At 32.4% G+C, this 19,006-nt stretch overlaps 1 protein-coding gene across 1 annotated transcript in view; it reads right to left on the bottom strand.

The window, feature by feature from the left end:
- The window catches only part of LOC142328187 (mitochondrial glutamate carrier 1-like), a 112,679-nt gene that overhangs the window by 10,990 nt on the left and 82,683 nt on the right, over positions 1-19,006 (bottom strand). The window contains exons 5-8 of the mRNA XM_075371755.1: positions 14,355-14,448; positions 12,943-13,076; positions 10,661-10,846; positions 5,158-5,314 (exon numbers count right to left, since the gene is read on the bottom strand). Of these exons, the coding sequence (XP_075227870.1) occupies positions 5,158-5,314; positions 10,661-10,846; positions 12,943-13,076; positions 14,355-14,448 (571 nt within the window). The remainder of the gene's footprint in view (positions 1-5,157; positions 5,315-10,660; positions 10,847-12,942; positions 13,077-14,354; positions 14,449-19,006) is intronic.

The raw sequence follows: 19,006 nt of genomic DNA, 5'->3' as shown, positions 1-19,006 counted from the left end.
ATATAACAAACGCAAACACGTGCATAGAGTCATTGCAGATATCAAAGTTAATATGATTATTTTTTAAAGATTTCATTAAATTTTTAAATGTTATATTATAAATTATTTTTACAAGGAATAACAGTTTTTTAATTCATATTTTTTTAGACATTTGCTAATATGTATATATTTTGTACAGCTTGTATTTGTGTGGAAAAACGAAAGTAATATAATAATTTGGACATAAATTAGAGCTCTACATAAGGGGGGAAGTTAATAAAAATGCTGACAACAATTGTAGTATTTCCCTGGCTTTGGTTATTTATTCTTATACGTTGGAAAAATAATTATACATGAAAAAATTACCTGAAAAAAAAAGATTTCCTTTTTTTAGAGTGGGGATATAATTTATGATGAAGTTTTATTGTAAAATATCATTAAATGTTTAACCATGAAACCGTTGTCTATTTTTAAGCATAATGAAGGCCTGTATTTAAAAACTTGCTATAAAACAAATATGATAGATTATAATATACCATTTTATTGACAAGATTCTGAATAACATGTTAATGCAAACATAAGAAACATACATTTTATCATTGTGGCGTCATTTAAAAAGGGAAAAAACGAAAATTGTAATTCTTTTGGTCTTTTCACTCTCTACAGACGACAGTAATTAATTTTAAACTCATTTTATTCCAGTATAGACAAAAAAAACCCAGATTTTATACAGATTCCAAAGACATAACATAACTTGATATATAAGTAAAAAAATAAATACATGATAAATTATAATATGAACACCTGAACTGTAGCACAAATTTTAGTCTGATTCAGAGTCAGAACGTTGTCTTTTCCTACCAAACTTTACTGCTCTCCAGAATTACTGCAATTTGTGAAAGCAGGCAGGGTGTTTCCCAGAATTGGCAATCTGGGCACCAAAAAGGTGGTTGCTTGATGTTTTCATTTGCTTGAATAAAAGAAAGTTTGTTACCAGAGGGATACACCAATTCATGTTTATTTATACTGCTCGGACCTAGGATGACATCTATTACTGGATCTGGTAAATTTTCTTCATATACTAGATCTCCACAATGCTCTCAACAAAGTCTCGTCATTCCAGAGGTTTGTCTGTATTGTTTGGATACAAAGTATAGGCAATCTACAAGGTATTATAAACAGATTTATCATTAGAATCTACTTCTGCTTTGGATTACAGCATCTTCAGCATGATAGCCTGCAGGTAGTAAATACACTGGTTTCCGGGTGATTTTTGTTTGTAACCAGAGAGAAGGGTTTCAGTTTTTCTAAAACAGACACTATGGAGCTGTTAGCTTTGCAAGAGATTTGAGTAAATCTTTAGTTCTGTGTACCAATTAAATAAGTGTACTTTTCAAACAGATTCTTAGCAAGCGGTAACTCTGAGTAAAATTGTCCACAAACAAATAGTTACTCTTATCTAACAACCTACTCTTAGTCGTCAAATCAAACATTACTTTTTCAGCAAAAGGATAATCCCCAGCTTCTAAAAAGCTTTTTTCATTGTATAGTTCCACATGTACAACATAACTGGTCTCACTATAGCAAAGTTCAAATTTATTTACTCCAAATCAAGCATGCTTTTATTCAGGATATATTATATAAAGACACACTGATTTTTCATACTATTATTGATTCATCAATGAAAATATTCTGTTTAGGTATAAAGTATTTTTTGAAAGCATCATTTACATAAGTTTTTACATATACCAAGGGCATGCCCAGGTTGTCCCCTTATTTGGCAAGAGCTAATGTGCAACGTAGAATTTATTGCCAGAAATCAGTTGAGAGTCATTGCCCCAGGAAAGAAAAGTTTTCTCTATCGTTTTGTGTCCTAGTAATGTTTTACACTTTTTCCCCAATGATACCCATGTTTATTGTAAAGGAAATATAACCGTTCATTTGACTGATGAATACACAACAACCCATCTTTGTAACTTAGAAAAGTTTTTAATTTCCCCAGAATCTCTCTTTTCATTATGTTTTTATTGGTGTAAGCAATGGATTCTGTAACAAAGATATTCCACATTTATTTCTCTAGTCAAAAATAAGTAACAGGGCTACTATTGTGAGGGGGGTCATTTCTTATACCAGGATGTCTAACCTGAAATTTGCTTTCAATATCGGAATCAGCCTCTGGGGGATACACCCTAACCCATACAGGATTATTTACAAGCCTACTTACTCTTCTATTTCAGTATCATCTTTGTCAGAATATGGTTCATAAAGTTTGTTACAATTCTGAATTCATATCTCCTACATCACTGAATTAGTCACAATCTATGTCGGAGTAATCATCATCTTAAGTCATCTATTTCACTAAAATAATTACAAATTGCATTATAATTAGATAATTCACTCATCATTTTCAACACCTTTTTATTAAAAAAAATTAGAAATTCACAGTAAACAGAACGCAAAACAAACATACGTATAAACCGTAAACAAAACAATTGGGTAAGATCAGCTGTGTGCAATGACAGTGATTTTTCATGATAACTTTAGTTTCGCCAGCTATAACTTATACATAATTTTCTTTTAAAAAATTCTAATTAATGGTTTTTATAAAGTAAAATTTTAGCTTTCTAAGGTATATGATACAGTAATATTTTTAAATATTAAGCAGCAATATAATATCATAATCTAAGATTCTACATAATGCATCAAAATCGCAACTCTGGCAATTGATGTAGTTAATGCATTGTAATCGAGATGGTTAATGGTTCCATAGTTAAATAAATCAAAATAGGTTTAAAAAGTTAAAAAATTTACTTCTAAAACCACCTTTCAAAAAAATCTTTTTTAATCTTCTACAATTACTATGTTAAATAGAGGAAACTAAAAAAAATTCCACTAAAAAACGTACTACCAATAAAAAGTTACCTAAAATTTATTTTTTTTGGGGGTAGGGGTGAATATGATAAAACTTAATTGTAATATTATAATTAAGAGTTTATTATTTAAACTTTTAATAATATTAAAAATTTAAATAAGACAAAGAAAGTTTTAAAAAATTCTAAAAATCAATATTTTTAAACTTTGATCAGCTCCCCCACCACCAATATTTTCCCCAAGTATTTTTTTGGCTGACTTGCACTATTGCTATGCCTAGGAAGGCATAAAAAACTTTGGTTAAAAAATATGGAATAAATAAAGAGTCACCTTTTTTTGATTTTTGGGGAAGGAGGAAATTTTAGGGCAAATTTAAAAAAAAATAGTTAAGATAAGTATGCATACATGTACTGCGCTCAATATAAAGTGGGGCTAAGTTTGAAATATTTTGAAAAAATTGACCCCAAAAAATTATCCATTTCCCTGAAGATATTTATCCCAAAATTTTACCAATAAATCATCACATATACATGACTGTACAAAATTTTCATCAAAATTACTTACTCCGGTCAAAAGTTATTAAGCTTCAAACATGCCAATACAGGTACATACGAGATCTGATCAAAAGATATACGGAACTATTAAATTTCCTGTGAAAGTGCAGCACCACACTGGAAATGTTGAATGTTGCTTTTGGTGATTTTTCTATGAATAAAACAAGCATTTACAAGTGGAACGAACGTATCCAAGAGGGCCGTAAAGATGTTGAAGATAATGAGCACCTTGGACGTCCTAGCATATCAATAACTGATGACATTGAAAAAGTTAAGAAAATGATTATGGAAAATCACTAATTCACAAACAGACAGATTGGCGATGATGTTGGCATATCAACTGACTCATGCCAACGATTTTTTCTCATGTTTTGGAGATGAAACATGTGGCAGCAAAATTTGTTTCAAAAGTGTTGAATTTGGACCAAAGGTAATGCTGAGTGAACATTGCTCAAGAGCTGCTGAATGAAGTGAATGATGATCCAGAACTGCTGAAACGGGTCATCATCATCATCAAAGAGGTTGCTGATAAACTGGTGATGAAACATGGTTGTATGGGTATATGTTGAAACTAAGACCTCCCAGCTGTGCCAATGGAAGCTTCCTGAAGAGCCAAGACCAAAGTCAAACTCAATCGAATGTGAAGGTTCTGATCACTGTGTTCAACTTCAACAGCCTAGTGTATCATGAGTTCTTGTCACCAGGTTGTACGATCAATAAGGAGTACTACCTGTTAGTTCTATATTGTTTGCTTGAAGCAATCTGAAGAGCCCAGATTTGTGGTGAAAATAATTCATAGCAATTGCATCACGATAATGCACCTGCTCACACTTCACTGCTTGTTTGTAAATTTTTCGAAAATTCACAAATTTAGTTTTGGTGGCCAAAAACAACACTGTTATGATGCCTTAGCCTCCATATTCACCAGACATGGTCTCCTGTGAGTTCTTCTTATTCTCAAAGCTGAAGAACAATGAAAGGATGACAATTTGTCAACATTGCAGAGATAAGGACAGAATCTCTGAAGGAGCTGAATGTCATGCCATACCAAGAATTGCGTTTCAGAAGTGCTTCAAAGATTGAAAAAGGGCTGGTACAAATATCTGAAGAGGAGTACTTTGAAGGTTTATTCATATCATAAATAAATAAAAATTTTTTGAGAAAAATTAAAATTAATCTAACCAAGTTTAATGTGGTTAATTTTTTTGAGATATTGATATCTATCATATCACAAATCATAGCATAAAAGTTTTTTAGTTTATTTATTAAGTAAAATCAGGAGAGAAAAGTTCCTACATTATAATATGTACTACTGAGTCATAATGTTAGTCCTTCTAAGGTAAATTATGCAGATGATTTTAGGTTTTATACTTTTGCTTGTAACAGTTTCGCTAAAAAATAATTATTCCCTGATCCATTTTGTGTTAAAATGAAACAGCTAATAACAGTCCATAATTAAAACTCAAAATTGAGATTTATAAACAATTATAATAATAAAATTTCATTTCTGGGTATCTGATACTAAAACTGGTACATTTAAAAATACTTTTCCATTTGAAATAACACTATGCCCCCATATAAATGTTATTTTTAATTATTACTTTACACATTTTTTAACTGCTCATAAAAAATCTTCTGAACATAAAAAGCAATTGCAAGAAAAATTACCAATAAAAAGAAACCATGCCATCGTAAAGGTGTGTAATTACCTATCTTCCATAACTACATTTAAACCTTTTAATAATGTACTTACACAACAGTGTCTAAGATCCCGGAGTACTTAGGCTGACTTTCTGTTTTAGTAATAGCCTGCAAACGAGTTTTAACTACATCAAATGGATTCACAGCAAGAGCTGCAAATGACCCTGAGACACAGCCTGACAAAAAGGAACACCAAAATACAGCTTCTCCTAAAAAAATTAAACAAAAGATTTATGTATTAAGGTAATTTAGTATGTAATGAGTGATGGGCTAAAAAGTAATTCATATCTTCTAGTATGTTAAAAACAAAAATACAATTTACTAATTAGAGATCTGAATAAAATTTTTCTTCTTACTGTCAATTAAACTGAACAATTTTTCCAATACTAACAGGTTTTAGCACATCATGAATTAAACATTCCAGCATCCAAATACATAACTACACTGATTGCTTTACTTCATTTTCTGCAGACTACGCTTCATCTTTGATCTTACTTCAATTGTTTTACCTTTTCACTTAAGTTATCAGAAATGTATACAAGTGACAAAACTGATGTGTATATTATTCTTGTTACCTCATCCTCCTATAAGACATGTTTACAATTTCACCAATTAAAATCTTATCAATTCATAACTTAGCAATCAATGATATATGATACAATGAAAGTAAAATATTCACCAATGTAGTCATAATTGATTAAATTATGACAATCTAGTTGGAGTTCGATACTCAACATGTACGGGTGTGAGTAATATAGGTGGAGTGCTTTATACATTATAATGTGTGACATAATAATCTAAATGAGTTGTTTTTGCGTACAGTTATTCCTGAATGTGTGTTGAACAATTGTACAAGTTTATGTTACGAGCTTTTTAATATTAATCTAGTTATAAGGTGTTTTGTGGAACAAAGTGATAACACATGGTGAAGTAAGACAAGGAGAATCAGGTTATAGAATAAATACTTTTCTAGGCTAATTATAACTGCTTTTTATTAATATTATAATATAATAGGTATAGATTTAGTTACCAGTGACAGAACTGAAGAAAAGTAGCATAAGTAATTTTTTAAATGATTTTTAGAAGATAGTCCAACAACATAACCTAAGAACATCCGTCGGATCTAGGCTTGTTAACGTCCACCAGATCTAGTATAGTTTTTAGGTTAGTATTACATACCAACTGCTAGTAAATACACCTAGTGTACTTTCTAGGGTATTCTAGCAAAAACTTTCTAAGTCCCACGTAAGGAGTATGTAGGGAAAAAGCCTTTTCCCTATATCTTTGTATCAGGGCCCTCCATATCCCCCTTATTTTTTGTCCTCTTCCGTAACCACAACAGAAGAGGAGGTGGAGGAACTGGGGTCTCCAAGATATACATAATCACAATGGAAGCTGAAGATAGAGGGGCTTGATAGACAGAGCGCCACGTGATGACCGCCACCAGAAGCCTGAGCAGAAGATGGGTTTACTGGTGGACAGACAGGATAGCGGCACTAAGGGCAGAAGCCGTGAGCACCAGAAGACTTCAGTGGTCAAGGAGAAGACTGGGTGCTGAGGATCCTCACCTGGCGAGGGAGTTACTGGAGGCAAGGAAAGCACTCCAAGTGGAGATAAAGAAAGAGAAGGGCGCTTGGAAGAAACTTATGCACAAAGTGGACTGTGACCCATGGGTGCAGGTGTTCCAAATAGTCACTGGGAGATGTGTGGCATATGTCAATGACCTGATGGTGCTCCTAGTATCAGGAGCCAATGAAGATGATGCGGGGAATACCACTATTAGGGTCGCCAGTCATTGGCTGGTGAACAAGGACCTATGGCTGGCACCAGAGAAAACAAAAGTCCTGGTCACAACCAGAAGGAGGTTGTGGGAGATTACCCTGCAGGTGGATGGCATCCAAGTTGGACAGGTGATGAATTGAAATAGAAGAGAATGTGTGAATTGAAAACTTGGGCATATGGCTCCTGGCGAATAGAGGATTCACCAAGCTTATCCAGTATGTTGTTGAGAAGGGAGGAAAATTCGCAGAGGCGCTGGGCAAGATAATGCCCAGGACTGGGGCTCCCAGGACCTCAAGGAGGAGGTTGATAATGTCAGTGACCGTCTCAAATCATCTTGTATGCTGCGCCAGCTTGGGAAGATGCGCTAAAAATGGCAAGGAACAAAAGGCAGCTGGAGGCCATACAGCGCAGGAGGGTGCTGCATATAACAATGGTGTTCAGGATAGGATGATCTGAAGAAAGCTGTCCAAGTACTGGCAGGACTACCTCCAATGAAGTTATAGGTAGAAGAACAAGCCCAGCAGCATAGAGGAGCGGCACCGGAAGAAGCCAGGCAGCAGCTTACAGAGGCCTGTAAAGCTCAGTGGGACACATCAGACAAGGGGAGGTGGACCTTGGGGCTCATCACAGGGATTGCGCCATGGCAAAGCAGAAGACGCAGGGAGCTGAATTACCACCTCATATAGCTACTCATTGGTCACAGTGAATTTAGAGCCTACCTGCACAGGTTTCACTTATGTGCAGACCCTGAGTGTGTCTACTGCAGGGAAGTAGATACTCCAGAACACACCTTTGGCTGTGAAAAGTGGGTACTGCTGCGGAGAGATCTCAGGGGCGAAAGGGAGTGGCTTACAGCAGCAGAACTAGTCACAAGGATCCTGAGAGAAGGAACAAAGAAAACAGCTCAACAGACAGAGAGATGAAATGTGAGGCAGCCAACATGTCTAATCATAATCCAATGTGGAGTTGGGGCTCCCAGATGATGATATGTGGACCGTCTAGGAAAGCTTGGAGAACCAGCAAAGACCTCAAGGAGTGAGGTGAAGATAACCGGACTGGAGAGCAATGGGGAGACAGACAGCCCTCTATGGAGCTGGAATTCATTCATGCTTGCATGGACGGGTGACGGTGATGCACAGGGACTCTGAACACCCTGAGCTCAAAGGCACCTCCCGGGGCTGACAAGCACTTAAATACGGTTCTGATCTCGGGAGGGGGAGCCGGTGAGAAGGTTTAGTTGGTAGGGCGCAGATTACATACACAACAGCTGCAGAACCTGTCAGCAAGCCAGACACTTTGTCTGTAAATAACTTAAACTTTGTACTAGTATACTAGTACAGAGTATGGTGTAAAAAGATGTCTGTGTGTGTGTGTGTGTGTGTGTGTGTGTGTGTGTGTGTGTGTGTGTGTGTGTGTGTGTATACATAACTCTTATAATGAAAACACATCTTGGATTCTGCTGTAAGTTACATTGTAGCAAACATCTTTTATGCTTAAACTCTTCTATTGTTCAAAGCATATAATCATTTATTTATTTATTTTTTGTTTTGCTTTATAGTTTCTATAAAATATTTTTTTTAATTTCTAGTAAAAGAGTGATAATAAATTATAATCTATGAGTATCAACAGGTTCATAGAAGTTCGAAAAAAATGGATAATTTTGATAATTTTCATATTCACCAACCCACAAAACAACATAAAAACCAAAATAATAAAACTTCACTGTAATTTATTCTATAAAGAATCAAGTTAAAATAATTACTGCACTTAAAAATATAAATGCAAATATATAAATATATACACACACGAGGTCTGTTCAGAAAATAATCAAACATTTTTAATTACGCGTTAAAGAAGATATTTAGTAATGAGTCGTTGACAGAGCATTGTGTTCTGCATAACCTCCTCTGAAACCACATATTCTTGGATTGTAGATATTTTGTTTAGTTTTTGTGTAATTGTTATTTGAGTGCAACATGTTTTAAGTGTTAGCAGGGATTTTTGTAATGCCTGATTTTTGGAAGCAATGATACAACATAACATTTTGTATGAAACTGGTGAAAACTTTCACAGAAATGTCTCAACTTTTGAAACAAGTTTAAAACTATGTAGATGATGCTGTGAGTCATACATAATTTTACGAATGGTTTTCATAATTTAAAAGTAGTTGTCATTCAATTGAAGATGACCCTTGACCAGAAAGACCTTCGACTTCAATTGATGACACCCGCGTTCAGAAAATCAACCATTTGGTGCATGCAAATCTTCGATTGACTGCCCAGAGAACTTTCAGAAGAGCATCTCAATTGGATCATGCTATTATATTTTTTTTTTGAAAAAATTTTTTTTGTCTCTTTGTTTTTACTTGATTTTTTTAAATTTAGTTAATTGTGACTGAAAAACTGAACATGCATCAAGTTACAGCAAAGTTTGTTCCTCGTTTGATAATTGAACAGCAGAAAGAAAATTGAGTGGATGTTTGTTAGCTACTTCTTGAACAAGCCGATGGTGATGAAAAGATTCACGCAAAGGATCTTAATGGGAGACAAAAGCGGGGTTTACAGGTTCGATACTGAGACAAAAGTTCAAACATCGCAATGGACTGGCAAAAGATCTCTAAACCCACAGAAAGCATGTTAGTCTTGATCCAAAGCCAAAGTGATACGCTATGTTTTTTTTCAATTTTAAAGAAATTGTGCATTTTGAATTCTTCCCTCAGGTGAAAACAGTGTTCCATGAGTACTATCAAGGCATTTTACAAAGATTATGTGAAAAAATCTGCAGAAAGAAACTAAAGTTGTGGTGAGACAACTCATGATTCCTTTACCACAGCAATGCCTCACACACTCAGCGATGATAGGATGCTGTTTTGAGACTACTGACGACATTAAAGTAAATTCATCACAGACCTCAAAGGCCATTTCAAATGCAGCTATCCGGGATTGCTTAATGAAGTTAAAAAACACCGCTAGGAAAAGTGTGTGAACAGTGGAGGGGAGTAATTTGAAGGGGACAAGGACCAATAATTTGTAAAAAATAATAATAAAGATTAAAAAAATAAAGTTCGGTTATTTTCTGAACAGTTCTCGCATACATATTAGATGTAAATATATATATTTATGTTAATTAAGTATGAAAAAAGTAACTTTTAATAGTTAACACAGAAAAATGAAATTTAATAAATACTAAATTTATTAAACTTTGAAATGATCTATTTTTCTGTAGAGATCATCACACATCAAGCACCCCAGGGAGGGAAATTCAAAAATGTTAAATGGAATATAATATATAATTCTAAAGGACATTGAAAATAGAAATTTTGACATAAAAAACTTGAGTACAAACAAAAATGGTGGCCATTTAATATTTCTCACAGCTAATTTCCAAAGTGATCTACAGTACTTCTTAAAATAAATGATCAGTAGAGGAACACTAAAAAAAATAAAATTTAGCAAATACATCTCTACCTCTGATCTATTTTTCGTTGAAACTTTTTATCATATTAAATGATATTGAAACTCAGATGGAAAAGTCTAACTTTCTCCAAAATTCTGTTACAATTATTGACTGGTAATTATTAACAATTTCTTTCAATCTTTTTTTGTTGATAACAATTTTTTCTTGTCCAAGAGTACTTGATATACTTTTTATTGTATAATTTATAATGAGAAATCTGATGATTATCATAAATTAATTGAATTAATATCACTGAACAAAACAGAATGTTATTTTATGATGATCAAAACAACAAACAGTATGCAATTAACAGTTACCTGATCCATCATTTTTGCGAGGTCCAAGTGCATTTAAACGTGCAAAAAGAGGAAAGTAAACGATTGAAAACGATACATCACGCAGCATTGTAGCACCAGTACCACGGTATAACCCGACTATACCTTTAGACTTCAATAGATCCAGAGCGAGTGATGTAGCTGAAATCTTTGGAACTGTCTTACCCTCTAAAACACAAACATAACTGAACATTAGAAAATGAGAAGCTGCTTAATTTAACTTTCTTCACGTTTCTGAACTAACTGATACACTTTTAGTTGAGATAAATAAAACTTAGTGTCAGTGAAAAACAGAGATGATTAAGCTTTGATATAAAAGAAAAACAATTTTATGATAAATTAACTTAAAAATGTTGATTAAGAAACAATAATTATTATTATAATATTATTCTATTCATAAAAATTAGTCATATATATTTTGGTCTACTTTTCTATAAATCATCACTGAAAAGAGAATTTCATATGGGGAAAAAATTATCAGTAGGGATTAACACAATTGTACTTTAGTTCTTAAGTAAAATGGTTTATGGGAAAACTGTGGGTAGTAGAATCTTCTCACTATATCCTTTCCTGGTCATAAAGGGTGACCAAAGAATAAAGCTGTCAACTGACTTTTCATTCTGATACTCATCAGTTCTTGAATCCTTTTTACTGCCCAGTTCTTTACCCAATATTTTTTGAATAAATAACAGTATACCATTCTCATAAGGAAATCACAGTCTACCAGTTATATTGATATACTTACCTTCATTTACCCATCTATTATCCTCAATCTCTTCTTTTCTGCACAGATACCATGGAAATGGGTTTACCAAGTCCTTGGGTCAAGCTCCATTAAGGAGTTTCGTGAGTTTATTCCACTCACTAATTACCCCTTATTAATGAGTTGTAACACAACTCATTTGCTATATATAAAAGAATGATGTGCACGCATCACAGACAAACAGTAATCTTCTTGAGTCAATATATTAAGTGATTGTCCATACTGTGTTACATGCATTTTGTGATAACATGCACTTTATCACTCGTGATTTCAGTGAGGACAACTAACATAAGAAGAGAGAATCATGGATTTATAAAAACTTAGGAAGTCTGCAAACAGATCAATGAAATACTTTAGTAGTAGTAATGATCAGGTGTTATGAATGGCACTTGTACTACAAGATATGTAGTACCTCTGATTAAGATTTACACAGAGCGTGCACATCAACTGATAAAAATATAAAATAAAAACCTTACATGTTGCATGAGGATCATCAGGTGGTCAGATTATCAGCATCAAGTTCTCCAGCCACACTCTGAAGTATCTGAAGGAAGATGTTTAAAAAAAAAAAGAAACCTTAAGTGTAGTATATGAACATTAATTGCTCTATCACAAAAATGTGCCCAATCATATTGAATTCAATACATGCAAAATTTTTTTTTGCACTAATATAATCATTCCACAAAATTGCTGGTTTAGTTAACCCTAAATAATAATGCGCCACTATTTTCACTTACTCATCTGTAACATGTATAAGTAACATTTTATATTCATTTAACTTATATTCACTAATTTACAACATACCACAATCATTGAAACAGTGGTCACAGATTCCTTTTGATATCTTTAATAAAGAAAAACCAAATGACGCGATAAAATTGTAAAATATATTTGTAATTTCACTTTTGTTAACTGAAAATCAATTTGTTTAATTTTGCACAAATGAAACAAATTTACCAATGACTAAAAAATGAAATTATGAATAAAGTGTTGTAAGGAAGTAAAATTGAAAAAAAAATCAAGATATTTAGGAGAAAGCAATACCTCCTTTACACTTCTGTTGCACACCTGTAATAGCACGCATGAAATTAAACTAAACATCCAGATTATTGAAATGAATGACAACATGTATATTAATCAAATAGAAAAAGAACTTACTGAAAATAGAAAAATGATTATGATCAAGTGAAATCAAAAGTGGGAAAAGATGTAAAACACCTAGGAAGGAATGAGATAACTATGAGGTTTGGTAAGGAAAATATAAAAAAAGGATTGATAACTAGGCACTTAAACAATAAATATTTCTTTAATGATGACCTAAATCTGTATGGGTAAAGGGATAGATAAAGAAAAAGAAAATGAAGTTACTTCAATTGTCAATTTCATATTCTGAATAATTTTTTCTCATGAAAATTTTACATAGATATATCTAATGAGATATTATTTTATGTTTACCCAGTTTATATCATTAAAAGAACAGTAATGTACTGTTAAGTATTACCTAATTTGGCTTGAGCTGCTACTCGGCCAGCATCTTGCATCTGTATTTTGAGCAATTCCATTGGCGTAGTTATTATAATTTGGCACAATCCAGCACAACCACCTGCAGCCATTTCCCTTGACAAAGGTAACTTCCTAGAACAAATATTCATCACCATATTGCATAATGACCTTACTACACTAATAATTTTAATCTACAAATACAACTAGAACTTTCTACTAATCAAATAATTGTCTACAACTTGAAATAGAAACGCCAGTTTTTGATAACAGTCTTACTACTGTAACATATTAAAAGTAAAATCTATGATGTTCAAATTTTCAGCACTTACACTAACATTTTATTTCTCTGAAAAAAAAACTTGATGGTCTGTTCAGAAAATAACCGAACATTTTTAATTATGCACCAACGGAGATATTTAGTGACAAGCAGTTGGCAGCATTGTGTTCTACATAACCTCCTCTGTAACCACATGTTCTTGGATTGTTGATAATCTTGTTTATTTTTCATGTTATTGTTATTCGAGTGCAATGTGTTTAAGTGTTAGTAACAATTTTTGTAACGTGCAATTTTTGTAACGTGCAATTTTTGATGATTGAACTTTTGTCTCAATGTCATAGTCAAAAACCCAGCTTTCATCTCCTGCTATGATTTTTTGCATGAATGTTTCATTACCATTGGCTTATTCAAGAAGTTGTTGACAAACTCCATTTGATGTTCTTTCTGCTGTTCGGTCATCAAACAAAGAACAAACTTTACTGTTCAAACTAGACGCATGTTCAATTTATCAGCCAGAAATGTCAAGGCATGATCCAATCGAGTTGCTGACTTCTTCTGCAAGTTCTCTGACAGTCAGTTGATGATTTGCATGTATCAGATCATTGATTTTCTGAACGTGGGCTCATCAATTGAAGCCAAAGGCCTTGCTGGTTGAGGGTCATCTTCAATTGAATTCACTGACGACCACTTTTAAATCAAGAAGATCACTCATAACATTGTGTACGACCAAGAGCATTGTAACATTTCTATGAAAGTTTTCGCCAGTTTCATCTGAAATTTTAAGTTGTATCGTTGCTCCTTAAACTTTATCTAGCAACTTCGATTCTTCTGGCTGTAGGATAGTTAAAAATAGCAATATTAACGGGAACTGATCATTATCGAGAACTATGATTGTTTTCAAAGCTATATTTGACTTACTAATTAAATGTCAGATTGTTTAATCTGTTATTTGATAAAATTGATGATGATTAAATTGTACCTTTCCCATTACTACATAGTAATACAAGCTATATGAATTACAATGACTACCACTACAAACAATAATAATAAAAAACCATAAAAATTAATGGATAAGTAAACAATTTTATAACCAGAAAATACTTAATAAAAAAAAAAAATAATAATAATTTTACCCGGGGCCTGGTGAAAACTGATGTCTGAAGTAATCATTTGCTGCTAATTTAATAGCCTTCTCTGGTGTAATTAGTAGTATATTAACGGCTGATCCTGTAAATTAAGATAAAAAATACAACAATAATTAAACAAAGGATTTAAAATGAACTAATTTATAAGTTAATATATTCACACAGTACGGCAATGATTATTCAAAGATTTATCAACCAATCAATCTGATAGAAATATACTCATGATAACATATAAGTGTTATAATCAGATTAATGATTCACTGATAGGTCATTTATAACAGCAGTTCTGCATTCAGCTAGGCAAGATTTAATCCCAGTATAAGGTCCTGCCTACCACTTTTAATTGAATTTTTTAACATTACTCAATGTAGGTAATAAATAATAAGAAAACACTTCAGTATTCAATATCTGAGTATATCTGGAATGGGATTTTATTCTGTTAGGTGCAATTTTCATATTATAAGGCTTATGCCAAAGATCAGGTTCCCTACAACTATTACTATCAAGGTACTATCAGATATAAAAAAAAAAATTAGTATGCATAAATTAATGAAGGATTTTGGATGCTGAGCTTCAGTGATTTTAGAAAAAAATTTTTTTTTTAAATTTAAAACTAATTAATCAATAATTTAAAAAAATAAATCAATTACCTAAATTGACCCAATCTTGTAAAGTCCAAACTTACAGGATTAAGTGATACTGCTTCAATACATCTAGAGTTCGTAAACACTCGCTTAATTTATTATGCAACATAATGGATGTTATAAATAATCAGCTTATGAAAGAAGATCTCACTAATCTGTTCCACCAACATTTTTACTTTGCCTACAAATAAAAAATATTGCAATACAAAACGAACCTGAGCTAAGATTACTAGGCTTACTACCTTTATATTTATCACAAAATTTCAAAGCTGAATTTTTCAGAAACAGTCTATATAATTTTTATTAAAATTATATCATTATTGTTACGCAAATTCCAAAATTTTAATATAACTTTAGTACCTGCAAATACTTTTCACTAAATTACTACAGAAGAATTACTAAAAGAATTAAAAATTAAATTAAAAAATTTTTCTTCATTTAAAAGCGTTTTTAATTTCTTGCTACCATTTATGAAATACTGTTTGAAAAGATTTGATATTAATGCAGTACTGTTCATACTAAATCATAATCTATTAAGAATAAATATTAATATAAATAAAGAAGTGTTTGGTAAGTGGATCTGCTTACAGACCAAAACATATTTGCTCACAAACCTTCCGTAGAATAGGAAATTCCAAAACACCTAAAAATACAAGAGATCTCCAAACAGTAACATCCATTTTTAACTTACATTTATTTCACATCAAATAACAACAATGATACAAAGAATCAACAAACTTTATTCACTTTTCTGCATAACACTGGTCAACATGATTTTTAAGTATCAATAGGAGTACTTGATGCAGTTTTTTTCAAATGTGTATTCGGAATTTCTCCATCACCCACAGTTTTTTTTTTTATTTTAATTTCTTTAAATATTTTTAAATGTTTTTTTGTCCATTTGTCCATTGTCAAGTAAAAGCACCTAGAGCATTGTAAATATGATGGAATCAAATGAGCTAACTCGAAGGGTAGCGTTGCTACTTTTGTGCAGTTTGAGATGTATATAGACATGTACAAACGTGATCTAGTGTAGCACACATTCATTAGAACGATGACAGGTGTGAGATAGTAGTGAATCAGTAAACACGTCATTGTGAATGCTTTGTGTGTCTGGATTACTGTGTATTATATATTTACAACTATTTCTTTTAATTAGTCATTAGTTACAAAATACCTAGAGTTTGTTTAAATCACCCTAACAATTTTTTTTATGTATATGGTGAAGAGACACTCACATCCCAAAGGTAAAACCTTACTCCATCAGTAAAAACGTGAACTTTATTTTGGGTGTAAAGTTGGGGACCCAACAAGGGCCTGGGCCCTACATATCTGTTGTTTATTGTGTTCTGGCTTCTCACTACATTGAAAAATGGCACGCGCCACATTCCACTTGCTATTCCTATGATTTAGAGAAAAACCCAAAGATCACTCTTCCGACTGTTATTTCTGCTTAACAAACATTAAAGGGATTATGTCAAAATCAAAACATACTGTGGTGTACCATAACTTGCAATGACACCAGTTCCACTCTGCGAAGAATTGCCCATACCAAAGCCTCCAGAAGATGTGAAATTAGATAAAGAGAGCTCAGAGTCTGATGGAAGTAAGAAAGAAAAAGAAACAGATTCTGGTGATACAACTTTTGAACAAAGTAGTTCATCTGAGCCTCATTTACTGACTCGAGAAAATCTTGAGAATTTTAAATCTCATATGAGATTTAAAATTATCCAGAAAAACAGTCTGAAGTGCTTGTTTCCTGGCTAAACAGATGGAATCTTCTTTTAAAGCATACAAAGGATATGTACTTATCATAATCGTCATTCTGAATTTAAAGACTAGTGTTTTGTAATGACATTTCTTCTCTTATGGAGACACTTTGTAATGAACATAAACATAAAATTGTTCATTGATTTCTCAAAAGTTAAGTTTAAAAGCTATGCTTCTGTATAATGGCAACAAATTACCATCAGTACCTGTGGCTCACTCTGCTAGTATAAAAGAAACATATAAAAACTTTAAATATATGTTGGAAAAGCTTCCTTCAATATGCAGTGTATGAATGGAATATTTGTGGTGATTTGAAGGTAATTACACTTATTCTTGGTCTGCAGCTTGGTTACACAAAGTACTGTTGTTTTTTTTTGTGTGAATGGGATAGTAAGAATAGAAAAACCCATTTCATTAGAAAAAAAAGACCTAGATGTGAATCGCTCAATCCTAACAAAAAAATATTAAACATGACCTGTTGTGTAAGCCTAAAAATGTATCTACCTCCTTTACATATCACATTAGGATTAATGAAGAATTTTGTCAAGGCCGTGGACGATACTCCTGGTTTCATGCAGTTAAAACAGAAGTTTCCTAACATTAGTGATGCAAAAATTAAAGAGGAATATTTGTGGGTCCACAAATACTTATAAAAATTTGGGTTGTAATATGTCCTGAAAAGTATACTTCCTGCAGTTGCATCTAGATTTCTTCCAGGAAAATCTTGGTGCAGTGAGCGATGAGCACAAGGAACACTTTCATCAGGAGATTTCAGCTATGGAAAAGAGGTAACAAGGCAAATGAAATCCTAATATGCTGGCTGATTACTGTTTGACCATCAAGAGGGATGCTCTACAGGTGAAATATAGCAGAAAATCGTCATTTCTTACTTTCTAGGTGAGTCAAATCTTTGAACATTGTATAGTTAAGAATGCAGAATATTAAAATGTTTGAAATTACATATGCCTGTCTCTTAGAAACCTTGTGTGATGGGGAAAAACCGATATAATATTTGAATTCAGGAGAAAAAATACTATCAGAAAGGCATATTTTTCTTCCTGAGACAAAAAAAAACTTTCTGTTCCCAGTGTAATAAGTGAAATTGGATAATCATTTGACTGAATTTTTTATTTAATGTTTCTTTAAGGAATTTTTTCAAAATCTTATAGGAATGTTTTGACCATTACTTTCAGCATCCCCATAATAGAAATGATTACCTAGACTAATATTTAATTAGCAGTGTATTTCAATAATTTAGTTAGAATTTAGTTTTTTACTAATTTATGGCAAAATATTAATTAGCATTATCCACGTTACATTTTCTTTGATCTGCACAATTTTTATTAGAGTAAAACATAAATTAACTAATTCTATTTAAAAAATTTACAAATTTTTTTTACAATCAGGCTTCGAAATGAATGCTGAGATGGGCAATCAGACCTTAATTGTCCTATTACACAAGTTTACTTTTTTTAATTTTAAACTATATTCTTCCAAACTTAACTTTTTCTTTAACACTTTGAAATACATTACGTTATTAGAATTTTGATTATGTTTCGATGGAAAGTTAATATTTTAGGAAAATAAGACAATGATGTAAACCAATCAATACTAGTGTAATAATGATAGGTATTGTCCATTTGGAATGGAATTAATCACTCTGTTCTGTTTTATTTATTTATTTTTTTTTTATTTCATATTTATTCATCACTGATTATGTTCTTTGATTTAGCAGGAGTCTATCAGGAATCTATTTAAAAAATAAATGTTGCAATAAACTATACATTTAAGAACTGATCAGATAACCTTTATCCCCAAATACGACGCCATCGTTTGTTTCTTTCACTGTAAACAAATTAATAAAATTTTCTTAAAATTTTAGTGGTTAACTACATTTTATTAGTGTTTACGCCCTTTTGGCGTAAAGTTTCCGTTATTTTCAATGAATTCCAAGCTAGGATTGGGTCCTGTTGTTTGTTACAAGAATGTTAAATTTCACTATGTTTCGTATTTTTGGGCTTGTCATTTGTACCTGTTTTATTATTTGTTCTCGTGTTCGACACTTCCTCCGTCATCCTTAGTGACCGCGTCCATTCTTCTTATCGAATTATTTTTGACTACCCTTTTCATACACCCGTTATTCATTCGTTCCCATACTAATACATGCACACATCTCTTGTTTTTTACACACACTCTCTCCTGTCCACTACCTGGATCTGGTTTCCC

Source organism: Lycorma delicatula, chromosome 7 (genome assembly GCF_047948215.1).
Source record: "Lycorma delicatula isolate Av1 chromosome 7, ASM4794821v1, whole genome shotgun sequence".
Lineage (NCBI taxonomy): Eukaryota > Metazoa > Arthropoda > Insecta > Hemiptera > Fulgoridae > Lycorma > Lycorma delicatula.
Note: the sequence above shows the minus strand (reverse complement) of the source record. Positions and strands in the feature narration are given on the sequence as shown.